Source organism: Podarcis tiliguerta (assembly GCF_965153285.1).
Source record: "Podarcis tiliguerta genome assembly, chromosome: 9".
Lineage (NCBI taxonomy): Eukaryota > Metazoa > Chordata > Lepidosauria > Squamata > Lacertidae > Podarcis > Podarcis tiliguerta.
Window position 1 is genome coordinate 60,510,671 of NC_139542.1, and position 17,535 is coordinate 60,528,205.

Genomic DNA, 17,535 nt, shown 5'->3' on the forward strand with positions numbered 1-17,535 from the left:
TACGTTTGTGAAAACAACCTTCCAAAATGCATTACAATAGGGGGAATTGCTTGCAGCAATATGCCTATTAATCAACACTGCTTATGTGTTTATTGGGAGAAATTTGCACAAAGAAGCTGACAATTTTTGAAGAGAATCCAACTATATGTGATTTCACTCCACCCTCCCCATCATCCAAGTTCAACCCTGAGGAGAAATATTCATGTTCTCTTTGAATATTCTCTCAAAACTGAGAGTGTTTCACGAGAAGCAGCATTGTGGCTGTTTTCAGCCTTAGGTTATTGCCAGCTGCTCAGTTGGTCTGTTTTCACCTATCCATACGATATCCATCTTGCTCTTTTTCACTAAAATAAGAATCGCTTTCTCCACTCGCCCTCTTATTGCTCCTTTCAAAATATTTTCCCAAAACTTTTTTTTTTTTTTTTTTGCAGAACATTATACATCCACGGCCACACAAAGTTGGATTTCACAGTCTGGCACAGCGCAATTGAAAAAGCAGCAGGTACAGATGGCAACGTGTTAGAAGATCAGCAGCTCAGCAGAAATGACGTCCCGATTATAGTGAACAGCTGTATTGCATTTGTTACGCAGTATGGTAAGTGGAGCAGAGCATTTGTTCAAGTTCCTGAAAATTGGAGATGCATCCGGATAGAGTACTTAAGAAGCATCTATATCAGATTACATTAGCTGGGCTTGAACTGCTATTTGCAAAGACCACACTTTGTCACAGGTTCACACTGTTGCACTGTATTATTTGCATGGCTGTGTGTGTCTAAAATGTACAAGTCAAGGGAGAGAGCATCTCCTTACAAGGAGCTTCTTGAGGTCCTATACATATGTGTATGTATAAAGTTTTACAAAAATTCAAACATTAAACATCAACATCATCATTAAGGATTCTCTGAATCCTTTGACACCCCTCCAGCCTTCCATGGTTGCCATCATTAATCTTTTCCCCAACTGCTTCTCTTACTTTCTCTATTTTTAAAAATCATCATCATCTATTTTTACCTTTTTTTGTACATTACAAGCATCAATCAAATCCTGCCAAAGTTTTCAGTTGTTTACAATGTTCTCTTAAATACATTGCAATTTTTTCCCATTCCGTCTTAAAGTTCTTCTCTTCCTGGTTTCTGCTTTTCCTGGTCAATTTCGCCATTTCGGCTTAGTCCATCATCTTCATCAGTCATTTGTCTCTGGTCGGAACTCTGTCCTCTTTCCATCTCTGGGCCAGTAGTATTCGAGGTCCATTTATTTTTGTTGGGTGCAGGATCTTATTCACTGAAAGATGAAGATCTATGTGGCCAAAAAGCAGCGTATGTTGTATTGGTACCTAGTTTAAGAACTGCTGCCATGCTGTGAGCCAACAGCTTATCAGGCCGTGGCTTTCAAAAGGTGTTTCAAAACACCTTTTGAAAGCCAGAAGGCTAAAACTGCTAGAACCTGCCATGTTGAGGAAATTTGCTCTGCTGATCTCCCACTGCACTGTTCAGCCACAAAATAACATTGGATGTGTTGTAATATCCAATCTCTGATCTTATGGACAACAGGGAGATCTAAGAAGCTGTGCCAGTGCTCTACAAGGTTTGGAGGTGTGCTCTAGGCTATCACCCAGAACCCTTTGCGCCATGCATGTCTCCGAGCCGCTAGTGTGTGATCAGCTCCAGCAAGAACATTTGAATGATCCAAATGCATGAGTGGTGGTGGAGTTCCAGTTGTGTGGGAAACGCCCACTTGAATGGCTCTCATTCAAGTTGGATCATTTAAATGGTCTCTTAGCTGTGTAAGAGTTACTTCCATGGAAATTATTTATTTTATTTCTATTTATTAAATTTGAATACTGCCCTTCACCACAAGATCTCAGGGTGGTTCACAGAACAAAAGACAAGATAAAAACACAAGTAAATAATTAAAGCAAGAACAGCAAAACAATAGCCCCTGCCCTTCCCACAGACACATTTAAAAGGCTGTAATCAAGGGATGTGGGTGGCACTGTGGGTTAAACCACAGAGCCTAGGACTTGTCGATCAGAAGGTCAGCGGTTCGAATCCCCGTGACGGAGTGAGCTCCTGTTGCTCGGTCCCAGCTCCTGCCAACCTAGCAGTTCGAAAGCATGTCAAAGTGCAAGTAGATAAATAGGTACTGCACTGGTGGGAAGGTAAACGGCGTTTCTGTGCGCTGCTCTGGTTTGCCTGAAGCGGCTTAGTCATGCTGGCCACATGCCCCGGAAGCTGTACACCAGCTCCTTCGGCCAATAAAGCGAGATGAGCGCCGCAACCCCAGAGTCGGCCACAACTGGACCTAATGGTTAGGGGTCCCTTTACCTTTACTTAGACTATTAATCAACCAAAGGCCTGGTTGAAGGGGAACGTCTTCACCTGGCACCTAAAAATGTATAATGATGACACCAGGTGAGCCTTCCCGGGGAGATCATTCCACAAACAGAGAGCTACTACAGAGAAGGTCCATTCTTCTGTAGCCACCCTCTGCACCTCATGTGGCAGAGGCAGACAAAGAAGGCCCTCAGATGCTGAACGCAGCGTCTGGGACAGTTTATGTGGGGAGAAGTGGGCCTTGAAGTATTATTGATTACTTACATTTCTATGCCAGGTTTTATCCAAGGATCACAGATGACATAAAAACACAAAAAATACCACATAAAAACCACATACCACATAAAAACACCACATAAAAATACCACATACCACATAAAAACACAAAAAATACATACCATAGTAGCAAAGAAAAAACAGTACAATTTAAAAGATCATAGATAATTAGCCCAACCCCTGGAAATGTTTTTGCATGGCACATAAAAGATATGTAAGCAACGAAGAAATGTCCGTAGGGCACCCCATTGGAGTAATGTGGCATACAGGCAGATGTACAGAGAGTAATCTGAAAGTTTAAAGGATTGCAAGCAGTCCTGGATGTATCTGGAATGGCAAAACATCTGAGAAAAATTGAGATACCATCTACAATCATACCTTGGTTCTCGAACAGAATGCATTCCAGGAGTCCGTTCGACTCCCAGAACCGTTCGAAAACCAAGACACAGCTTCCGATTGGCTGCAGGAGCGTCCTGCAGCCAATCGGAAGCTGCACCAGACATTCAGCTTCCCAAAATTGTTCAAAATCCAGAACACTCACTTCCGGGTTTCGATCGTTTGGGAGACGATTTGTTTGGGAGCCAAAGCCTTCGGGATCCAGGGTATGAGTGCATTGTGTGGTGGGAAAATGAGAAACAGAAAGTGACAGACTTGCCCCCCGCTCCACTAGAACAAGGAGAATCTTTCAGTTAGCCTAGGATTCCTGCTTCCCCCCTCCCTTACCACTGGTTATACATGCAGCAAAAGCTTCTTCTTCATGTTGCTGCCTCTTAACTGCATCTGTGATACAGTGTTAAAATCATGATCATACAGAGCAACCTGAAGTATTGCTATTTGTTCAAATTGTGTTTCCCCCCTCTAACTGTACAATATATATATATTGAAGTATTGGTCTATTTAAGACAGAGGTAGTCAACCTTTCTATACCTACCGCCCACTAATGCATCTTTCTTGATGGTAAAATTTGCTTACCGCCCACCAGTGCTCGATGGAAGAAGGATTCAGCTTGTGCTGTAGAACCTCCTACCTAGAATCCTGAAACGCCCACTAGTGGGCGGTAGGGGCCAGGTGGACAACCCCTGATTTAAGGCATAGTTAATTTTTTTGGAAAGTGATTTTGTGTTCCTTTCTCTAAGGTCTGGGTAGCAAACACATCTACCTGAAAGGAGGGGATCCTTCTCGTGTGAATGAACTTCTGGAGTGCTTCAAAAAAGACGCGAGAAGTGTTAAGCTGAGGGCTGGGACAAATCAGCTGGAAGATGTCACTGATGCACTGAAATGCTTTCTGTCTGAAATAGATGATGCACTGCTTACCAAAGAACTCTATCCATTTTGGATTTCTGCATTAGGTAATGTGCTGCATGTTTTTGACGAAGACGTAGAGACATTGCATCTGTTTACTGAACCTCCCTGCCCTCCTTCCAGCCTGAAATTTTTTGGGAGCTCTCTCTGATGTTGTGCTGAGCCTCAGTGAGGCTCAAAACGCAATGAGATGTCTCATTTATTTCCAAGTCATCACAGGGTTTATAAGTGCCTTTGCCCCTCTCTAAGCTCTGGAGAAGGATGGGTTCTAATTAAATATGGTTATCAGTAAACAGAACATGGGGACGAGTGAGTATAACACAGTTTGGAACCACAGGTTGTTGAAAGAAGCACAGTGGGGGAAAACACCGAGCTGAGGAGGAAGAAACATATTTTTCAGACTGTGGAGTAGACTATCTGAGTTGTTAATGGTGTCATTCAAGAGGGATGTCTTTAGTTGTGGGTGAACATATCAGACGACACAGCGATTCTTCCAAAGCAGCTCTTTATTTGTAAGCTGGAGCAGAACTGAACTGAGTAGCTCAGTCAGCCTGCTTATATAGAGCTCCAGAACAATGTAACTGTTGCAACTTTCTAAAACTATCCAATCACTGTACGTCACTTTTGATCCTTCATTTGCATAACTATCTACAGTATCCCCCTGCTGGCCCAGGGTGAGAACTTCAGTACATAACAGGATGTATTCCATTCAATATTGTGACCTCCAAGTAACCTGCTCCGAGCAATGAAAGACTCAGTTTTCCATTCTACCTATTTGTATGTCTTGTCCATTTATATTTTAATCAGCTCTGCCCATTAAGTGCATCCATGAGCAAACAGAAGAATCGGCTTGATGGATACTTAGCCTGCGACTCATTGCAGGCGGTACAAGAATACAAAAGTTGCAAGGCGTAACCTCCTTGTTCTCAAAATTGTTTTCCTTCAAACATAGTGTGTCAAAAGAAAATTTACCAATATTGTGTCGGTGAAGTAGGGGTGGATTGGCTGAATAATAATCTTAAATGACTAGATGCTGCTGAGATGGCGGATCAATATCCTTCTCTTTTGGATTGCACTGCTGTTAATGCTGGGTAATTTAATTTCCCCCCTCCCACTTCTCTATCAGATACACTGGATGAGAAAAAGAGAGTGAAAAAGTACAGCACTTTTATTCGAACACTTCCACCAGTCAATAGGGCGACGTTGGCAGCTTTAATGGAGCACCTTTACAGGTCAGTGTGTTGGTAAATCTACTGAAAAGAAGGTATTAGATCAGAAAGCTCTCGATACATCTTCTTTTAACTTTGTCAAAGGTCTGTGGGGAGAAATGAATGCTAGATATACCAGATAAGGTTCGAAAGTTTATTTATATACGATCTCAGGAATCCTTGGAATGCTCTAAGGGGGCATTATCATAGTTGACATTTCCCCTCCCTTGCAGAATGCAAATCTTCCCAGGTGGGCTTCCATGTAACATCAAAATATGTTAATAAAATCACAAGAAGCAATCTCAAAACATTACTAGCAATCAGAATCACTAGATGACAACTAAAGATGAGGATCAGCACAAGCCAGTTGGCAGCTGATAGCCCTGTTATAAGAAAAAAATGCTCCTCTTCTCTGATGGGGTATCCAAGAGCCCATATACAGTCCTTACGTGGGTTCCCTATTGGTAGGAGAAAATAACAGAGACCAACCAGAGTATATTGAGAAGCAAAGCAGCTAGTAAGCCTGATCTTTACTCAAAGAACTGTTGCAACAGGGTGCCCACTCACAAACATGCTGGAGGGAGGAGAACAAAGGTGTGCAAGCCCTTATATAGACTTTTGAAATTGCCCACCATGTAGCCCAAGACCACCACCCAAAGCATCATACATGCACCACAGAAGGAGGCGGCCTACAGCAGAAATCTTGTCTGCCAGCATACCTGAAAATGCCAGTGTGGTGTAGTGGTTAAGAGTGATAGACTCATAATCTGGGGAACCGGGTTCGTGTCTCCGCTCCTCCACATGCAGCTGATGGGTGACTTTGGGCCAGTCACACTTCTTTGAAGTCTCTCAGCCCCACTCACCTCACAGAGTGTTTGTTGTGGGGGAGGAAGGGAAAGGAGAATGTTAGCCACTTTGAGACTCATTCGGGTAGTGATAAAGCGGGATATCAAATCCAAACTCTTCTTCTCTTCTTCTTCTTCACTGATTGCTTTACCTGGGCAGCCTGGTCATTCTTTTGTGATGGTAAATACTTTAGTTCCTGAATCCAGGTCACAGGCTCACTCTATTCATACACAAATATGCCCTTAAGACAGGATTTGTAAGCAAAAGACAATGGGGAGGCTTTCACATTTCCTTCCTCCTTGCAGAGAAATATTTGAGGTTAATTTGAGAGAGTCAAAATGGCTTCAGGATTGTTCTCCTGTACTATTTCAGACACGTGGCTTATATACTTATGTATGTGTTTGCCTTGTACATTTATGAATGTTTAATTTCTATTTGAGACCTTAGAATTCTTATAACAGCCCTTAGGCAATGGTGTGAATATATTGCACAATGTATTATATAACATATTATTATATTATAATATATAATATTTTATTAACTGTAACAAGTAATAATAAGCTGTTGCAGTACTTCTGTCAGTCAGGCCCTCAGTTTCTGCCTTTCTCTTCTGCACAGCTGGTGATGTTTGGGCTACGTAAACAATGGCAGTCACCCCTGAAGGTTGAGAATAGTACTTTGCATAAGGCCATCTAGGGAACTCATGGGTGAGGCAAGATTTTAACCTCGCGGCTTCCTGGTTCACAGCTCTTCGGCGCTATGCTCTGTCACTGCTAGCCATGACAATCCAATCCATAGCAACTGATAACATTTCACTTGGTGATGAATCTTGCCAGAAGTGTATTTATTCACAAAGCCTGAACATCTGTATTTTGAATTAACTTCCATGTCCCAAACTGTCTTTGGTGGCAGCCCCACATATACTGCTTCTCAAATTTGGAGGTAGCTGACATTGGAGTCACATCAGTTAGCTGTCTGGGAAATGGGAATTTCAATCTGTGTCACCATTAATATTCTACAAGTCCAGGACTATGTATTGAATAGTTTCATACAATATACTATTGAATGGGGGAAAGTCCACTTTCTGAGATTTCCACATTGATTTTATTTACAAAAATTCCTAGCTCTTCTGGTTGTGAAGGTATGAAATCTCACAAGCATAGTGGTGGCAGTGTTTGTTTGCTGAATATGGTAAAAAAAGGTATAGGTGAAGGACCCCTGGACAGTTAGGTCTAGTCAAAGGCGACTATGGGGTTGCGGTGCTCATCTAGCTTTCAGGCCAAGGGAGTCAGCATTTGTCCACAGACAGCTTTCCGGGTCATGTGGCCAGCATGACTAAACTGCTTCTGGTGCAACGGGACACCATGATGTAAGCCGGAGCACACAGAAACGCCGTTTTCCTACCCACTGCAGCGGTACCTATTTATCCACTTGCACTGGTGTGCTTTTGAACTGCTAGCTTGGCAGGAACTGGGACAGAGCAATGGGAGCTCACCCCATCACAGGGATTCGAACCGCCGACCTTCTGATCAGCAAGCCCAAGAGGCTCAGTTGTTTAGACCACAGCACCACCCGTGTCCCGTTTGCTGAATAAGATAGCCGGTGGTCAGAAGGTGGACTTTACATCCCTCCAGAGTGTATCCCTGATTGCCAGATGGGGAGAGGAAGCAACTAGGTTTGGTGTTTCCTATAATATTGCTCTGCTTCTGACCTTCCCAAGGCAGCTGGCTTGTTCACTGTTTCAAACAGTCCTATACCCTGGCCTAGCTGGAGGCAGCAACTTCACCATACTCTAACAATCTGTTTGTGTAAAGGCAGAACAATCTGTTTGTGTAAAAACAGGTGGCAAGAGAATTGTGAGTTAATGATCTAGGAAAAAATGAGATGCATAATTTCATTTTAATGGATGCCTGCTTTTAAGTTGAGCTGCTGTGTTGGAAATGCATGCTGTGTCGTGGGCTTGGGTTGGGGGATTCTTCCCTTACACAAGCCAATGCCCACTGAAGCCTTCTAAATGGATTTATTAACTTTGCGCAGGGTACAAAAGTGTTCGGAAATCAATCACATGGATCCTCACAATCTAGCCATGGTGTTTTCGTCATGCTTGTTTCAGACCAAAGGGCAAACCAGCGAAGAAGTCGATGTGATCGAAGACCTGATTATAAATTATGTGCATCTCTTTGATGTAAGTAACCAGCACATTTATCAGATTTCTCCAATAATATAATTTAGCAAATGGCTGAAAACAGCAATGGGGCATCATACAGCATTTTGTCTCTTGTTCAGAAATGCTTTCAGCAGCCCTGAAAAACACTGTTATCTCTCTCTTTGATTTTCAATCGGAAGGATTTCGGCTTAGCATTTTCCTTTTGAAGTTAGACTGACTCAGAGCAGCTAAACCTAAACTTATGGGTTACACCCAGTGTCCTCCCTTGAGGGGGAAAAAAACCTATCTGATGGTCATCTTAGATTACCTGTATGCAGGTATATCTTCTTGTCCATGATATAGTTAGCACACTGAGAGGTCCCTGCACTCAAGGAGTATACAAAGTAGAAGCAGTAGTAGTGGAGACAGTAGAAGGAGGGAAAGAGAGAGTTAAAGAACATGGACAGAAGCAAACCACAGCTGCTTAAAACTGGGGGTTAGGGGTGTTTTGTGTTTGTTTGTTTTAAAGTTCATTATTCACAACAGTGACTGGTGACTGGGAGCGGCTGCCAGGACCATATAACACCAGTCCTGAAAGACCTACAGTGGCTCCCAGTACGTTTCCAAGCACAATTCAAAGTGTTGGTGCTGACCTTTAAAGCCCTAAACGGCCTCGGCCCAGTGTACCTGAAGGAGCATCTCCACTCCCAGCATTCAGCCTGGACACTGAGGTAGAACCCGACAGAGAGCTTTCTTGGTAGTGGCGCCCACCCTGTGGAATGCCGTCCCATCCGATGTCAAGGAGATAAGTAACTAAACAACCCTTAGAAGACATCTTAAGGCAACCCTGTATCGGGAAGCTTTTGAATGTGTGATGCTTCATTATGTTTTTATACACTGTATTGGCCCAAATGTAAGCCACACCCAAATATAAGCAGCACCTTTAAAACTGGTTGGGGGGGGGGAATACCTGAATACAAGCTGCTTCATTCCTCTATGCTCCTGGCTGCATACAGGGTGGGATCCGTGCTGCGTTGCCAGTGGCTTTTCCATTTCCTTGCTCTCTTAGTTTCTTGCCTTGGGGGAGAAGACAGGGGGTTATTCGTGGGGTGGGCGACACTTCGCCGTGCTCCTGGCTGCATACCATAAGGTCGCAAATATAAGCTGCACTTTAACTTTTCACTGCCGGAATTTGGGGGGAAAGTGAGGCTTATATTCAGGCCAATATGGTATGTTGGAAGCCGCCCAGAGTGGCTGAGACAGGCCAGTCAGATGGGCAAGGTACAATTATTACTATTACTATTAAGGTAAAGGGTAAAGGGACCATTGACCATTAGGTCCAGTCGTGACCGACTCTGGGGTTGTGGCACTCATCTCGCTTTTACTGGCCGAGGGAGCCTGTGTACAGCTTCCGGGTCATGTGGCCAGCAAGACTAAGCCGCTTCTGGCGAACCAGAGCAGCACACGGAAACGCCGTTTACCTTCCTGCCGGAGCGGTACCTATTTATCTACGTGCACTTTGACATGCTTTCGAACTGCTACGTTGGCAGGAGCTGGGACCGAACAACAGGAGCTCACCTCGTCGCGGGGATTCGAACCGCCGACCTTCTGATCGGCAATTCCTAGGCTTTGTGGTTTAACCCACAGCGCCACCTGCGTCCCATACTATTTATTTATTACATAGGCCAGGGCAGAAATTCGGGTGGTGGCTTTTTAATTCCACTCTCCCCACCCCTGGCAGTTACTAATTCATTTTTAATACTGTTCCTTCCACTGACACCGCCAAAGGAAGTTAAAATACCTATGGTGGTTGGAGACCCAGTCTGCGGATGTGCTATGGGAACAAGGGAACATTAGTGTTGGTAGATCGACACCTGCAAAGCTTTCCAGAGTCTTTGGAGTGGAAGTGCTGGAGTTGCATGTATGTTTCACCCTAATTCCCTTCAGCTGTGCTTCAGCAGGGGGTCAGAATTGCAATGTAAATCCTTTAGCGTGAACATCAATTTTACTCTGTTTATTTTCCGAATCATTATCATCATCATCTGCATTTGGGTCTGATAGGGCCCTCAAATTGTTTCACTGTGAAATAGGAATAAAAATCTATTATTTAGAAAATTTGTTAATTCCCTTTCTGCCTCTGGGCAAGGTACTCAAAGTGATATATAACTTATAGATGCCATAAAACAACAATAAAAGCAGCAGCGATAAAACCGTACCAAAAAAAAGGCAACAGCTAAAATACCTGCACGTCAATTTGAAATGCCTGGAGGGGGGATAAACAGATTTTCCTCTGCACTTTAATTACACCAGCGAGATGACCTATGGGCCACATTAATGTTCTAATATAAACATTGGAACACAAGATCACAGTAAAACAGGCAGCAATAAAAATCAAATGCATAAGAACAGGGTGCGCAATTCACCAGGATATTTGCTTGTGCAATTCCTATGAAAATGAATGAGAGCTGTACAAGAGCACTATTAGCTATGCTCGTGCACAGCTGCCATTTGTTTTCATGTGACTTATTTTTGAAAATTTCCTGGTAGAGATTCTGCCCAAAATGTGTAAAAACACTCACAGCTAGAAAGAGACCCTTAGCTCACCTGGGATCAGCTCTTCACTCCCTGAAAGGTATTGTCATTATTATATTATTATATTTTTAATTTTTAATTATTTTTAATTATTTTATTATTATTTTTTATTATTATATTATTATTTTTTATTATATTATTATTTTTTGTATATTTTTTAATTATATTATTATATGTTTTAATGTGGTGTGGTTAAACTTACACAGGTGTGCGTTTTAGAATTATGTATATTTAAACTGTGTGAAACGTTTCAGCAGCAAGTTCAGTTCTGACTTCCTCAAGTTGTCCTGGTCTGCGTTTGTTCTTCAGACCGTAGGGATAATTGGTAGTTCTCTAACTGATGAAAGGTTGCTATCTCCCACCAGGCAATGTGGTCAAATGTGAAGGAAGGTGTGATCTGTACAGTGGTACCGCAGAAATTGAACGGAATCCGTTCCGGAAGTCCGTTTGAATTCCAAAATGTTCAGAAAGCAAAGTGCAGCTTCTGATTGGCTGCAGGAAGCTTCTGCAGCCAATCGGAAACCATGGAAGCCCCACCAGATGTTTGGGTTCCAAAGAACGTTTGCAAGCTGGAACACTCACTTCTGGGTTTGCGGTGTCCGGGCGCCAAAGCATCCCGAGTACCAAGGCGTGCGGGATCCAAGGTACGATTGTATTCAGACAACAGGTGGAGGACCAAAGTTCCCCCAACTCTGTGGCAGACCCACATTTTTGTATCAAAACTCATTGTAGATAGAAAACTAGCACAGGGAATAGTCTCAGTTACAACCATTATCATAGTTGTTTACTTGCAGGGTTTTCTTTTCACAGAAAAAGGATGCTAAGCAGCCGCCAAGTATAGGGAGAGTGGATGGGTGTGGTGACAAAATTAGGAGACTAATCCCTGGCATTGGTTGTGCTTAGTGCTTTTTTTTAAAAAAATGTTTAGGGGTACTCTCATTTTCCTAAAGGGATCCCTGATCATTAGGTCAAGTCGTGGCCGACTCTAGGGTTGCGGCGCTCATCTCGCTTTACTGGCTGAGGGAGCCGGCGTACAGCTTCTGGGTCATGTGGCCAGCATGACTAAGCTGCTTCTGGCAAACCAGAGCAGCACACGGAAACGCCGTTTACCTTCCCGCCGGAGCGGTACCTATTTATCTACTTGCACTTTGACATGCTTTCGATCTGCTAGGTTGACAGGAGCTGGGACCGAGCAACAGGAGCTCACCCCGTCGCTGGGATTCAAACCGCTGACCTGCTGATCGGCAAGTCCTAGGCTCTGTGGCTTAACACACAGCACCACCCGCGTCCCTAATAATAAATAATAGAGGCACCAATATTGCCTTTTTTTTATTAACAGGTGCATGAAGATCAGGTGAAGCAAATGGATATTGAAAATAGCTTTATTACCAAATGGAAGGATACTCAGGTGAGTAATGATATTTCCTTCCTTGTTCAGGGGAAGAGCTGTCACTCAGCAGTAAGGCAAATATTTTGCAAGCGGAAGGGCAGGTAGGGTTGGGACTGACTTTTGCCTCAAACCCTGATGGTCAGTTTCAACAATACTGAGCTAGATGAAGCAGTGATCTGCCTCTGTACGTGGCATTATCTATTTAAAAAAGAAAGTCAGAATCCGCTAAATGGAGCTGATATCCAGCTGTTTTATGCAAACTATTCAGGTGATGCATCTGTCTTTTGGTTGCATGAGCCAACCTTCTCTGTTAACCTTCAAAAGTCAAAAATAAAAGTATATAGATGTTACAGTACAATTTATACAGCACCTATCTGTATAGAAGTGAAAGGCAGCTGGCAATACGAAAATTAACAGCGGTTTTTTGTCTGGTAGGAGCAGTAAATCTATCTTCAGAGTGATTAAAAATAGAAAGCCAAATTAAAAATAAAACTCGTTTAGCCCAAACTTCTATTTCAACTCAAAGAAAAATCTCCTACTTCTCATGTCACTTACGATGACCTTGTTTTCCGTTCCAGTTGGCACTTCGTTAACGGTTCTTCATTTTTTCCCTGCCCACCAAACACTTTGCCAGCTGTTTTTGTTTGCTGCCGTAATTTGCAACACATTTTTTCCCTTCCTCGAATGCTCAGTTGTTTACATACGCCCAGTGGAAATCAAATGTCAACTTCATTCTTTCCTCCAACCTTTTCCCCGTAATATCATCTAAAAAGCAAATTTCAGCAGGAAATAGGCTTTTTCTGAATCGTTGCCAGTATAATTAAGAAGCTTTCTTCAAAGTCGCTTTGTAATGTTTCCCCCCATCGCAAATGATTCCATTAGTTTCAATTCTCAGAAGGCACTGTGACCTTAAAGTCCTAATTTCTCCATTATGTGACTCTTTCAAACATAGTGATGTTGTGGGTTTAGCTGCAGAAAATGCAGTATTTCCACAGAAAATTCCTCTAAGTAAAGTCTCATTGTTTCCAATAGATGCAGTTAGAATCCTAGAAGCACAGATCTATTTCTACATCCCATGGGAAATTTACCCTCCCCAGTTCATGCACTGTAACAATCCCCCACTCTCATGTTGGGCAACACCCACAATTTGTTACCTGTGTGGAGTTTTGGGGGGTCAGACTTAACATTCCTGCATACTCTACCAAATGAGCACCTGGCAGTCTGAACTGGTCGAAGCTAATAGTGGTGTTAATAGGAAATCCTGTCTTCCTCCATTCTTTTGCATGTGTAGTTTGATTTCCTCCCTGAAATTCTACATCCTGTCAAGAAGAGACTTCCTCCTCCTTCAGGTTTTTGGTGATGAGGGGCTTGTGCGACCCCACAGTTCCCCAAGGAGTTGAATAACCACACAGGACAACAGCATACTGGGTGGTCTGGGCTTGAATATGGCCACAATGTCATTAGTTACAGTAGAGAACAGTTTGGCATTGACATTGGGTAGAGCCATTGCTGTTCCTCTCCAGCCCATCTGCTGGAAGTGCATCAAAGGGTAAACCACATATGGGGAAGGGGTGCCCAAGACCGATATCAAATCTGTGCCCCAAATGTGGCAACGGATGTAGTCACATGAGCTCAGTTCACCATGTATAAGAAATGAACATTGCGTGTGGAGCAGTGTTAGAAACTGAGATATGAAAGCTCAGAGCTGAATAACACCTTAAACCTAGGTTATGGGTACAACAACGGAATGTCTAGGCACACTTTTTTAATAGCAAGAATTACCGCTCACCAATCAAGCGGTGGGCGGGGTTTGTGACCCGGTGTGGGTCTTCCCGAAGCCTGGGTAATAATAATAATAATAATAACAACAACAACAACAACAACAACAACAATAATAATAATAATAATAATAATAATAATTTATTATTTATACCCTGCCCATCTGGCTGGGTTTCCCCAGCCACTCTGGGCGGCTTCCAACAGAACACTAAAATACAATAACCTATTAAACATTAAAAGGTGGGTGATACCCCCACCTTTGGGCTGGCTGTCGCTCCGCCCCCCTACCCAGCTGACCAATCGATGGCTGGCTGGGGGGCAGAGCGAGGGCCGTGTAAGGGCAGGCTCCTGCCGACCGTTCCCTCATTCGCAGTCTTGGGTGGCAATTTTAGGCCTTGGGCGCAGTGGCGTAGCGTGGGTTGTCAGCACCCAGGGCAAGGCAAGTAATTTGCGCCCCCCCCCGCTGCACTGTCCCTCCCCCAGATAGTCCCTCACTCTCTTTCTGCACCGCACCGCACGCCTGGCACCCTCCCCTCCACAGTGGGTGGCGACTCGGCGGCTCGGATTGGATTCGCACATCCAGCACTGCAGTGAGAGAGAGTGAGTGAGCCAGATAGGGGCAGAGAGCTGCGAGTGCGAGCACGCCCCCCCTAGATGTTGCGCCCGGTGTGGCCGGCCCCCCCTGCACCCCTACGCTACGCCACTGCTTGGGCGGTATCCTATAGTCTATCTTCGGAATGGGGGGTAGCATTATTATGCACCCCCATGCAGCAGCATTTGCAGGGCCCGTTAAAGGGTGATTGTGGGAGTCACTGGCCCTGAGTGGTGGCGTAAGGTCAAACTCCCAGCATAGGTGAAGTGGGAGGGGGGCGTGCTGTGTAAATTTCATGTTTTGCAGTGTCCCTCACATCCTGCACATCCTCAGACCCAAATGGGGGTGTGAGGGATGCCGTCTAGTGCCTAAGCCAAGGTCTCCTACAACTGAAATTGATAAAGTTGTGGCCTAATTTACCCCATACATCATTGTGTCGTGTCTCCTTATTCTGGGCTGGGGGATGTGTTAGCCCATGTGCTCTCAATACAAAGCCGAAAATGAATGAACTGCAGCTAAAATATTATGTTCATTTTCCACATGGTCTAGTCCTTCCCCTGCCCACCCCCTAATATTCTTAAGAGGGTCTCGTCTCCAGTCTTCAGAGAGTAGCTGGAAGTGGGAAGGCAGAAAAAGGTCCTCCTTTCCTTCCACTCTGCAGTTTTAATCTGAAATCTTAGGCGCAGTACCACACCCAGAGCTCAGAAACTGCTTGCATGAATGAAATTCCCCATCGCAAAACACACCTAGAACAATCTGAGTTTCGAACACTGGTGTGGAGTTTGGTTGTATGGGAATACACTGTGCCCCCCTCAGATTTGCATGCAAGAGGAAAGCATGACATTGTAGCTGCGTAAGTCTGGATTATCTCCTTAACATTTCCATTTTTGTAAACTACCTATTATTCTAGGTTTCCCAGGCAGGAGACATGCTAATTGAAGTTTATGTGGAAAGAAAGGAGCCGGACTGCAGCATTATAATACGGGTTTGGATAATTTATTTTTCTATATTCTTTCAACCCGGGGTGGCACCCTTTTTCTGCCAAGGCCTGCTTTACTCATGGGTAATCTGTTGGGTGTGTGGGTGTGTGGCACAGGTGTGACCCAATGATGAGTAGAGAGAAAACTGTTCAGGATTAACTACCGTATTTTTTGTTCCATAAGACACACTTTTTCCCTCCTAGAAAGTAAGGGGAAATGTCTGTGTGTCTTATGGAGTGAATGCAGGCGGGAGGCTCTGCTCAGCGCTCCCTTTAAAGGCTCTTGGGGGCTTTTCCCCGAGGAGGGAGAAGGGCAGCCCATCAGGCGGCTCCACGCGGCTCATGAAAGGGAGTGCTGAACAGAGCCTGGGATGCATACAGGCTCTGCTCAGCACCCCCTTTAAAGAATATTTTTTTCTTGCATTCCCCCTCTAAAAACTAGGTGCATCTTATGGTCAGGTGCATCTTATGGAGCGAAAAATACGGTAATCTGGATTAAAGACTGGCGTGCTTCGGTTTTCGCCATGGCTACCATCAGATTAAAATGACCAAGCCTAACCATATCTAGACCCGTGGGTTTGTTGGTGTTGCTCTCAACACAGAGGTGTTTCATAATAATAATAATAATAATAATAATAATAATAATAATACAGTAACTCTTTTGGAAAGCGTGTTCTCCTTCATGGAGAGCACATGTTGCGGTGGGGGCCGCCAGTACACTCCAAAGTTGGGGGCGGGCTAATTGTTCATTGGCCACTGATGCGATTGGGGCTTCCCTTGTTGTTAGGAAGAAGTTAATGTTGCCATTTGTTGATTGACAGCCAGAAATGCTAAAACTCCTTGCAGTTTGTTCTCATATGGTGAACCAAATGTCATTTCCCCAAGCCATACAACCAGGATTTTTTAAAAAAACAAAAATTCAACCATTTATTTATATCAAATGAAATATTGCCGCTTTCTATTATTCTTTAAGCATATAGAATAAAGGAGGGAAATTGCTTTTAAAAGCCTGGAGAAATACATGAGCAGAAATCCTATGATAGAATTTTTCTTCTAGACTTTGAGAAATGTTTAATTAAGTAAGAATGCTATGGTAAGAATCAGGACCCCCTCTCTGTTTTTGTAAAACAATACGAGTCCTTTCCAATATTTTGTTGCCCAGTTAATGATGAATTGGCTAAAAAAATTGGTAAATGTATCAACATTGTTTTGCAGTTGCCCTTGCTGTAGGAGTTGGGCAGGTCTTTGTCCTGTGACTGAGAGCATAAACCTCCAGCACAATTTACAGTCTTAGAGCCTATTTTAATGATTTCAGGACTATTTGTGGTCTTCCATGCAGGTATCGCCAATAATGGAAGCAGAAGAATTGACAAATGACATATTGGGAATAAAAAACATCACACCCCATAAAGATGATATGTGGGCTACATTTGAAGTGATTGAAAGTGGAGAGCTAGGTTTGTGACTTCCCTATTTTGGTGTTGTCTTTATTCGTTCTGTGATGTTTTCATTGTATAATAGGCTTTGGTAGTTTGTTTTAAACATTTTTTTTAATAAATGCAAATATTAAAGCTAATTGGATTGCCCAGAGCTGTACTAAGGGTGCACAGTGCTGAGGGCTACCTTGGCCATATCATCTTGACTTCTTTATGACTTCTGTGATGCAGTGCTTTTTTTTTAAGGGGGTACTTAAGGGTATCACTTCAGAATGCAGATAGAGGAATACTGAGGTCCAAAAACCCCCACTGTATACATGTAATCCTGGACCTCAGCTTTCCTCTATCTGCATTCTGAAGTGATACCACCTTGAGGCATCTCAGTAGGACCTTGGGCCAAGCAAAACAACCTTCAGGTGCAATCCAGCTCTGTGGGGAGTTAAATATTAAAAACAGAAAAAAAGAAAAAAAATCTCAGTTCAAATTAGAATTTGTTTAACTGGCTGAAACCAAATTCTGGGAAGAGAAGTATATTAAAACCTTACATTTTCAAGAAAGCAATTTCCGTCTGATATTTATTGTTGGATTGGAACAAATAGCTCTCTTGCTGTTTACCGGAAGACACATAATGACCTTGGGAGCAGAATAATGGTATA

General features: G+C 43.4%; 1 protein-coding gene across 3 annotated transcripts in view; it reads left to right on the forward strand.

The window, feature by feature from the left end:
• Nucleotides 1-17,535, forward strand: part of ARAP2 (ArfGAP with RhoGAP domain, ankyrin repeat and PH domain 2) — a 123,161-nt gene that overhangs the window by 82,977 nt on the left and 22,649 nt on the right. For all 3 annotated transcript variants that reach the window (XM_083457959.1, XM_083457961.1, XM_083457960.1), the window contains 7 exons: nt 432-595; nt 3,746-3,958; nt 5,038-5,143; nt 8,003-8,150; nt 12,043-12,111; nt 15,375-15,449; nt 16,783-16,900. In XM_083457959.1, the coding sequence (XP_083314085.1) occupies nt 432-595; nt 3,746-3,958; nt 5,038-5,143; nt 8,003-8,150; nt 12,043-12,111; nt 15,375-15,449; nt 16,783-16,900 (893 nt within the window). The remainder of the gene's footprint in view (nt 1-431; nt 596-3,745; nt 3,959-5,037; nt 5,144-8,002; nt 8,151-12,042; nt 12,112-15,374; nt 15,450-16,782; nt 16,901-17,535) is intronic.